The 10569-nt window shown below is 40.4% G+C and overlaps 1 protein-coding gene across 2 annotated transcripts in view; it reads left to right on the forward strand.

The window, feature by feature from the left end:
• Nucleotides 1-8684, forward strand: part of B3GALT1 (beta-1,3-galactosyltransferase 1) — a 333237-nt gene extending 324553 nt beyond the window's left edge. For both annotated transcript variants that reach the window (XM_083714070.1, XM_083714071.1), the window contains exons 5-6: nucleotides 461-5222; nucleotides 5318-8684. In XM_083714070.1, the coding sequence (XP_083570196.1) occupies nucleotides 674-1654 (981 nt within the window). In that variant the 5' untranslated portion in view covers nucleotides 461-673 and the 3' untranslated portion in view covers nucleotides 1655-5222; nucleotides 5318-8684. The remainder of the gene's footprint in view (nucleotides 1-460; nucleotides 5223-5317) is intronic.
• Nucleotides 8685-10569: the final 1885 nt, after the last annotated feature.

Here is a 10569-nt window from a genome sequence, read left to right on the forward strand (position 1 = left end):
AAGTGAGGAGCTGCCTGAACTTCAGAAGGCAGCTGATATTTTGTGCTATATCAGCCTACAATAAATGGTTCTTTTCATATGGTTCAGATCAATGTTAGGTCAGCCAATTACGGGACGGGGCGGGTTGCCAAAACTAGTTGTAAGAGAAAGACATCATAATGGATATTTGTGACCTGTTGCTGAAGATCTTAGATGGGCTATCATAATTGCTAGGCAATATTGAAAATATCAAAGTACCCAAGGGAACTGCATTGCTTTGCCATGTTAAGTTAATGATGCTTTATTTGCTTCCCTACAGTCGTGACCAAGCCTGTTGATAATAGTTACCATTCATTTATCTCTGCACAAAACCTTAAAACATCTTCAACTGGTATCATTTAGCATTTCAAATGTTTTGCTGCCAGCATCAACATAAACCAGCCCCTGTCAAAAAAAATCATTTTCTGTTCATGTTTTTCAGAAATAGCACGTTGCCACAAGGAATGGGGACTACACAGGAGAAGGAAGACCCCTCAAGACGTTAAACCTTTTCTCTGAGCTCCATGAATGCGTTCCAAGTTGCTTCTCTACGTCGAACTTTACGGCTTGGAAAGTAACATGCTGCCCTTGTGGGAGAGGCCAGAGGTAGCGAGGCTATTCATTTGTTCTGCTGAATAGGAGAGCTCCAGGAACAATGGCTTCAAAAGTCTCCTGTTTGTATGTCTTGACGGTCGTTTGCTGGGCAAGTGCTCTGTGGTACTTAAGTATAACACGACCCACTTCGTCCTACACAGTCCACAAAAGTTTCCGCACCATCTCAATAGCTAGAAAGAATGTCTCCTTCGGCAATATAAGGACTCGGCCAATCAATCCTCACTCGTTTGATTTCCTCATAAACGAGCCGGAGAAATGCGAAAAGAATGCCCCCTTCCTGGTCATTCTCATCAGCACCACACACAAAGAATTTGATGCCAGGCAAGCCATTCGGGAGACATGGGGAGACGAGAACAACTTCAAAGGTATTAAGATTTCCACTCTCTTTCTTCTGGGGAAAAACACAGACCCCGTGTTAAATCAGATGGTGGAGCAGGAAAGTCAAATCTTCCATGACATCATCGTGGAGGATTTCATCGACTCCTATCACAACCTGACTCTGAAGACGTTGATGGGAATGAGGTGGGTGGCAACATTTTGTTCGAAAGCCAAGTACATCATGAAAACGGACAGCGACATCTTCGTGAATATGGACAACCTCATTTACAAATTGCTAAAACCCAATACCAAGCCGAGGCGGAGGTACTTCACTGGCTACGTCATCAACGGAGGCCCGATAAGGGATGTCCGTAGCAAGTGGTACATGCCTAGGGACTTGTACCCTGACAGTAACTACCCGCCATTTTGCTCGGGCACTGGCTACATCTTTTCAGCGGATGTAGCGGAGATGATTTACAAAACCTCCCTTCACACAAGACTTCTTCATCTTGAAGATGTGTACGTGGGACTTTGCCTGCGGAAGCTGGGCATCCACCCTTTTCAAAACAGTGGCTTTAATCACTGGAAGATGGCCTACAGCCTATGTAGATACCGGCGCGTTATCACAGTGCATCAGATATCACCTGAGGAAATGCACAGAATTTGGAATGACATGTCAAGCAAGAAGCACCTCAGGTGTTAGGACACTTTGCAGATGTAAATGCTTTTTGTAAAAAAAAAAAACACACACACAAAAATTAATTGAGTAGAGAGTAAATGGATGTCTTTTGATTGGAAAATGGGATGCTAACTTTCAGGAGGGGAAGATCTTCTATATTTTTTGTTTTGTTTTTGTTCTTCTTTACGGCTTTGATTTCTGGTTTACAGACCGCATAACGCAGTTGTCAAAAAAGGTAGGGTCACATCTGTCTTGGCCAGTCTCATAACTGCATAAAGGGGACAAATGACTGCTAGATGCTGTGTAATCTATTCCTATTACACCTCCAGAATAAGAACCCTCCTCTAAGGCAAGGGTAAGCAGTCTGAAAGATCAAGAATCCTAGCTCTTTCTTTCTTGAGCTCATGCTCACTGAGATGGATTTGAATGGGGAAAGCTAAGCAGTTTTATTATGGTCTTCTATTTCAAATTAGCCTCTCCTGCCCCTAAATACTAGTGGCCTCCTGATCTGAAGCAGAACATGGGGCTGTGGTTGGAAGAAGAAGAAAAATCAGGAGTCTCTCTCCATGCAGAGGATTGTTTGGAAGCAAGTGTTTAATCTCACCTACCTGGGAGTAAGCCTTACTGGATTCCACTGGACTTACTTCTGAGTAGACATGCATTGTTAGAGATTAAAACACAGGCCCCAAAATGGGATAGTGCAGGGTTTTTATTTTTTAAAAAAATCACTATGCACAATTTCTTCACTGAGATGCAACATAAGGCCTCAAAATACACTAACAATAATGATGATGGTGGTGATGTTAAAATACAGAACAAAAAGTGCGTGCCAAAATACATTACATTACATTACATTACATTATATTCTTTACAAAAGGCAAATTTCTCCAGTATGTAAACTGCAAAAAAGGAACCTTTTAGAACTTTGCAGTTTTAATACAGATGGTGACATGCCCATTTATCAAAATAAGATTTTCCGTTTTATTATTATATTTGTAGACACAGAATTAAAGATCACATGATTATTAAGGATATGCAGTATTGTTAAATAAAACAAAATGTTAACTGGAAAACATCTGTAACTGCTGTGGGAGGGAAGCAAATCCTCAGCCGACACTTTCACTAGTTCAGTGTTAAAAACCGTTTGTTACGGCACTTTGCTTTTCGAAGAGCCTAAGTGCTTTTTCAATTATAAAAGGCTGCCCATAGGAATTATAGCACTGTATTCTGTAGATATAAGCATAATTAGTTTTTTTCCCATAATTAAAAGGCCTAAGAGCTACATAGAGAACCAATAGAAAGGGGAGGGCTTTCTGTTTATTACTCCCTGCATGCCTTTCCCAGTGACACTAGTAGTAATTAGATTTGAAGCCAGCAGTTATCATCATTTGACAGACACATTGACAACTTCGTAATAATAAGCCACACACATCGCTAGGTCAATTAAAAGCAGTGATACCCAATATTAAAAAAAACAAAGAGATTGCTGTTACAAAATCAAGCAGTGGACTCAACTCAAAATCTTTCCTAAATTTACCAGCAACTCAAGCTGGGTGGCAAGGAAACTGGGTTCCTCAAGGTGTCATTGGATACCAGTTCGTGGTTAAGGATGCCAAAACCTTCCCACTCCTGAACTAAAGCAACTTTGTGGACCATTCCCAGTATTTTTTATGGGCCATCTAATAACTATTTGATTTATTTTTTTCTGGACAGCAGAACCACAGGGCACTCTGGAAGGAGTAGTTCAGGAATAGCCAATGTGGTGCCCTTCAGCTGCTGTGGACCACAGCTCCCATCATCCCTGACCATTGGGCCCTGCTGGCTGGCAACTGATGGGAGCTGGAGTCCACAACATCTGAAAGGCACCAGTTTAGTACCCCTGGAATGGGCGATAATTTCTTTCCACTTAGAAGAGTAGCAGATAAATCCTCAGCTTGTTTTGCTCTTCATACACAACACATAGTTTGAATGGAATATTGTTAACAACCTCCTCTCCCCGCCCCCTTGCTGCTTCCTATGTGCTACAAGTGAATTCAGAAGTTGCGATTGAGCAGGGGCAGGGTCCATTAAAACACTAATGAACATGCTCTCCTTTAGTTGAGGGGATTGGAACGTTTTTGATGCATATTTAATAGGCTGGACTCCGGAGATATTTTCTGAAATAAAGGGTGGAAGAAAAATATTACAAAGCCCCCTACACAGCACAGGTTCCATTTCATTTTTTTTTTCTTTGTTTCTTTTACTAAGGAAAGTGTTTATGCTGGAAATACTACTCAAAGATTTAGAGCAAATCTATTACAGATGCTCAGTCATTTGTTGTTTTCACCTGCCATTGATGCTTCAATCTGTGGTAGAAGTTCTGCATGGGAGGAGAAGCTTCCTCTGTGGAGATTGTGGTCTCCCTCAAGAGGATGTGGACTCTCTTTCCATGGAGGTTTTTAAGCAGAGATTGTCATAGATGCTTTAGTTGAGATTCCTGCATTGCAGGGGGTTGGACTAGATGGCCCTTAGGGTCCCTTCCAGCTGTACCATTCCATGATTCTATCCCTGTTGCATTCAATGCCTTTCCCTAAAGATCAACAATCCCCTGTTGCTTTTCCCATGGCAGTGGAAGAAGCAGCTGGGGGTCATTTCCCCCCCTTAAGCTTAAAATACTATTTGAGGGGGAAAGGTTCATGCCACACACTAACACATCTCCCTCTCTAGTAAACAATGCCTGTGGCTCAGTGTCATGTAAAATTTGACCCTTGCATTTGCCAAAAAGCAAAAGGGCAGTGGCATTATGATTGCCTCATGTTTTGAAATTAACAAAAGTGTCTCAAGTTGAACATTCAAAAACCACCTATTCCTTTCCCTCCTTCTCTTGAACGCTAGTGTCATTTGTGTGATGCCACAGAGTACAGCAGTTCTGTCAAGAGATTCCAGGAAGATGTCCACTTCCAGCCCAACCCCACATACCTGCTTCCTTAGCCCAAGCAGAGAGAAAAGTTTCATATCCATCTAATTCATGCTGGTGATAATCCACATTAAAAAGTATAACAGCACAGAACACCTGCTATGCAAATAAGGAATTTTGAAAATAGCAGCAAAGAAAAATAAGCCCACTTCTGATCACACATAACTATATTAAATTTGAAAAATAATTTGGGGAATAAATCTGAATTTTAAAACTGCTGAACAAACAGCAAATAAAAGCAGGCCAAGTAATTAACAATTTCCATTTAACTTAGATGGCGTTACTGGCAAAGAGAATATGTGCAGGCAATGGACAGAGCACATCTCAGCATATCAATAGAGTTTAAATTCTAAATATCTAATATCAGAGATGTAAAGGTTTTTTGTTCTAATATCACATGGCATGTCGGTTTGGTAGAGACTTCCCATATCAGTCATAGAAACTGCTAGCAAGTCGACACACGCTTGTGGCTGCTTGGTGGACATTGGCTGGATCAAGACACATCAAAAAAAATGTTTCAGAAAAACGCATTGTACACTTCAAAGGGGGAAATCGCATTGGCGAAAGATGAAACTCCACAGTGCCATCTGGTGTCACAGTGTTATAACACATACAAGGCGCTTTTTCTTTACTCATGTAGCTGAAACAAAAAAATTCCTTCCAGTAGCACCTTAAAGACCAACTAAGTTAGTTCTTGGTATGAGCTTTCGTGTGCATGCACACTTCTTCAGATGTAGCTGAGTAACTGGCAGAAGTTAGTCATCACTTAGGCTGCAACCTTATATACAGTTGCCTGGGAGTAGGTCCCATTGAACTCAGATGGGGCTTTCTTCAGAATTGATATGCTCAAAGCAATGCATCTGGATTTTGCTGCAGCCAACAAGCTCAGGACTAGTTGGGCATCTGAGAAACATGGGAGGGAGACAGCATTTAGGAGGTGCATAGGCTTGCTCACTCAGTGTTTCCATCCCACATACATCACCTCAACTTTCCCACATTGAGTGGGCAAATAAATGCTTAGAAATCTCCACTTGGTAGGGAATCTGAACAATGCAGGATTTCTCATCATGCAGATATTTCTAAGCATGCTCAGCTGAATGTACTTGCAAGTCTCGTTCTGAACTTCACACTCAATGTGCAAAGGTTTCCTGTGGGGATGAGGACCTTAAGGGCAGGGATTGTGCCTGTGTCCACTTTAATTCATTCATGGTGAATGCTTGAAAAGGGCTTCTCTTTAACTTGCCCCCAAATGACTGCAATAGCGAATGATAGCTCAGTGTGTGAAATGCCCATCGTATGTCACAGGTCAAACATTGCAGAGAAGAAGTTTTTATATCAGACACTGATATGTGTTCACATGATGCATACATCAGCTTTAGGATGTAGTGGGGAGAGTAGCATTTCACTAGACCAGCATCATCCGATGAAAGCTGCTCTCTAGCCAGGAAGAGAGACATTCAGATACATTTTTATCATACTTACAGGACAAAGACACCAGTGTAAAATCTGTTCTATCTTTTAAGATAGTTTGACTTATTTTAGAAAGTATGTTTTAAGTATGCAGCATGCATTTAATGTACTGTGCAAATAATCTGTAAGAACTGATACCTTTGCTCAATATTTTGTAAAGGAACTACTGGATGTCGATGTGCCTACTGGTTGTGTAACACAACCCAAACTAGGATAAAAAATAGTGACAGTGATGGTGAGCGTTAGTTATAAGCAATGACCAGTTGCACTGATGCCCAAGAATGTCTCAGGAAAGAAGTGGAACTCATTACAGATCACAAAGAAGTTAGGGCTTCAATAAATCACTTCATCTTTGAGTACTTCGGGTAGATTGACTAACATTTTACTACCAACATGCTGGAAGGCATTCTGTAGTGACTGTTAAAGAGTTCCTGTATTTTGGCTTGATTAACAGCTTATGCAGAACCTCAGCATTTTTCTGACACTTCTTATTCGTTTTCTTATATGAGAGCTGCTTTCTCATTAGCACACAGGCAATAAGTGGTGGCCAGCAATTTGCAATCCAGCATTACACAGGACTGAAAACTCACAGGGACTGAGATGTTACTGAACCTGTGCCTGAGACATTCTTGGACCGTAATGTCAACAAAACATTCACTGTGAGATGTGACGCAGTGTTGTCACATGGTGAGTTAAAACTCATCATATGACAACAATGTCACATGGAGAATGTTTGCAGATATTAAAGTGCACAGATGGAAACTCATCATTTGGAAATAGCAGGGGATGTATAGACTGAGTAACATATAAACTGGTTCCCTGCTGGTCTGTGGCCATATCATGAATCCCTCCAGTAACAAACTCAGTACGTTTCAACAGAATTGGTGGCAAAACAGAGAAATAAGGAGGAGGTATCATATCTCAAGGAACTCTCAAGCTTTTAAAAATATTTAAGACACCCACAAACAGGGCAAAAAATGGAGTTCAGTGAGCATCCTCAGTAGCCACAGATGATTGAATGTCTGTTGGCAAGAAAAATGGAAAACCAGGGGCATGGAGAGACGAATGAAATGCTCAGCTTGAGGGAATGGCTGGATGAAACCCTCCACAGGAGTGCTTTCATTAGGAGGAAGGACAAACTGCACATTTCACATCATAGGATCCTACATTACATTATTAGAGAAGCTGGCAGGCTCTATAAAATATCTAAGTATGTTGGCTTACCGTATGAATTATTCTTGGAATATAGATGAGAGATATGGTTTCAATGCAGTATTGAATCACAATTAGCAATACATCAAGATGTAATCAGTGTTTTAAAAGAGTACAAGGCAATCTAAGTTCAAATCCAGCAGCTATTTAAAGAAAAAAATCTAAAAATGGCAAGATTCCTATGGGAAAAACACATTTTCAACAGTGAAGAAATAAGATCTTCCTAAGTCAAGAGATTTTGAAATTTCCCTCAGTGTTGCATTTATGCTTAGCATTCTCTCCTCTCTCTCTCTTTTCTTTTTTCTTTGACAGATTTGTAAATATTCATCACGGAAAGTGTTGTATATATTTTAAATCAATTTATTCTCTTTCCCACTGCATATGTCTGTAGAGTCAGCTTGCAATGTAACATTTTGTTCTGCATGGAGCTGCGACAGGCTTTTTATCTCTTAGTGTTTCAAAAGCCTTAAGCATGAGTGCCCTGATTTTTGAATGTACAAGAAGTTTTTAAAAATAACTGGTTTTTTTATACTTTTCTTAATTATTTTGAGCAAATTTGGGAGGGGGTTAAATCAGCAAAGGGAGACCAATTTTGGAACCTGAAACCTGCATACAAGTTCTGTTACTTGGAAGTATTTGGTCACAGAGAGATTGTAAAGAACCAACAACTACTGGGTTTTTTTTAAAAAAAAAAAATCTTTGAGGAAAATAAGTGCTTACGTTACTTTTGAACAAACCACTCTTTTTTTACAATTGCAACCAACATCCGAATCAAAGTCATGTTTGATTTTTGTTGAAATTTGAATGGACAAAGCACATGTTGCCAATAAGCTTTCAGAAGTCTTATCTTCTGAAGAACTATATAATAATAGATTTCCTTAGTGGGCGACTTTGGGGGATTCCAGAGTCATTAAGATTTGGTGGATTAGATGACCCCTTATTGGGATTAAACCTTTATAGAGTCATGTAGAGAAGTACAATTTAGGAAGGAAAAAAGGTAATGAACTAAGAAAACTTGTTGACATTATCTGAAGTTTAAATGTACCATTATATACAGATGGCTGTATTTATGTATTTATTTGTCAAAACTGTATATATTGTTTTATCTAGTGTAATTGTCTAAAAGTGCATTTCTTCTAGTTGAAAAGTATTATCTAGGGGGTTGTGGGGGTGCCAGCCAAGCTGCTAATCAAGTTTTTATAAACATATATATAAATGTTCAAAAAAAGATGAAGGGGGAAAATGAAAGTGTCCTGTACAGTTTTCTTTTTTTGTCATTCCTTACTGAAATGTAAACTAGACTCAGACAGCACGAAGCCAAGCTATAACCACATCTGAGGAGGACAGAGTGTTGTTTTGCTGATTGTTTTTAAAAATTGCAAGGGGGGGTGAGGAAATAAATTAAGGAAAAATAAAGTTGTATCAAGTCGTCATTTCTACAATGTTGTTTCATGTTTCTTGAATAAGTTATGTATCCTATGGAACTGTAGCTAGATATATTGCAAGCATACAGATAAGACTCCTAGTAGTAAGCCATGTTAAATTCGGGTCAAAATCAGTTCAATTACAGGGTTAACACTTCTCATAGTAACTTAGCAGGTCTCTTCAAGAGTGAAATCTGCTCTTTAGGAAGCTGAAATATATTGACTCACAGTACGAATAGGATGCCAGGGCAAAAGAGATGCATGAAGAGATAGGTCAGAATTTGGCCAAGACTCAAACACCATCCATTTGTCATGCTTCCACAGCTGCACAATATGAAGCAAGTTTACATGAATGGGAGACAAGTTCATCATAAGAAGGGAGGACATCGTAAGAGCATCTTATCTAGCTGCTCTGACTCTTCTTCTTTGAAGAATTTCCTGTTGGAGCTGGGAGCAGCATAGCTCTGTACTATGTTAGCTCACCCTCAAACAATTGAGGGGAAGAAGAGTTTGGATTTGATATCCTGCTTTATCACTACCCGAAGCAGTCTCAAAGCAGCTAACATTCTCCTTTCCCTTCCTCCCCCACAGCAAACACTGTGTGAGGTGAGTGGGGCTGAGAAACTTCAAAGAAGTGTGACTAGCCCAAGGTCACCCAGCAGCTGCATGTGGAGGAGCAGAGACGCGAACCCGGTTCACCAGACTACAAGTCTACTGCTCTTAACCACTACACCACACAGATTCTACTTCCAGGTTATACCTTGCCCCTTCTGTTTCAGCCCCATCACCTGGCCCTCACCATCTTGCATGCATTGGAGGGGAAAGGTGTGAGACGGAGAGCCTGCTCCACATGTGTGGGGTCCCTGCATTGTCAGAGCTTTAAATTGCAAGAGGAGTCAACATACTTAAAGCAGGCTCTCTGCCTCAGACCTTCTTCCTCCAATGCATAAATCCCAAACTGTGGCCCATGAGCTTCATTCGGGTGTTCTGCAGGGTGTCTGTGGATTTGTGGTTAAAGGTGGGAGATGTCACATCCATTGCACTGAATATGTATATTGATTTTCAGTTCTATTTTATTACTCCTTTCAATTCCTGTTCTGCTTTTTATTGTTTTACATTTTAGATTCTATGAAATTAGAATTTCTACAAGTGGCAGAATAAGCGTTAAGTGGTCCACCAAGATCTGCAGCAATCTTGAAGTGGTCCATGCGGGCGGTGGGGGGAGTTTGGGAACCACTGGTATAGATGACAGGGGGAAGACACAATGTTGGGGGCAGGGCCAGCCAAACTGGCCTGACTCTTCCCTTTGCACCATGATAACTGCATTGAGAGTAGGGGGTAAATGTGCCAACTTGCACATTTTGTGTATGGGATATTCTGTGTAAGGTTGAACAAAATAAAATACTTTATCAATATGGATATCTGCCCCCATCAACAGTACTTTATCTTTGTTTGGTCTCATTTTGTGGACAAGAAGTCTTTCTATACCTACTCCTTTTGTTTCATTCTGGTCTGCTCCCATTGGCTCAAGAGAAAAAATGGAAGACAAACCAAGGAGCGTTATTCTTTTCCCATCAACAAAACACTATCTCCTCTGGTATACCACTGCATTTTAAGTATCCACAAGTCACTGTTTCTTCACATAATTGCTGCAGGTAAACAAAAGAAGTGCACATATAGCTTTGATCAGAACTTCCTGACATCCTCAGCCTCCCATTGCTAGCAAGCTCAACAGCAACCACAAAAGGCCTGCCATTTATAAGCATCCCATATAAATCCTTCATTGGTATTCATTCATTGACTTTCATTTATCCATTCATCATCCACACAATGAGTATTCCAGCGCTTCCCATATCAGGACAACCAGGATGTCAGAA

This window comes from Podarcis gaigeae, assembly GCF_964106915.1.
Source record: "Podarcis gaigeae genome assembly, chromosome: 1".
Lineage (NCBI taxonomy): Eukaryota > Metazoa > Chordata > Lepidosauria > Squamata > Lacertidae > Podarcis > Podarcis gaigeae.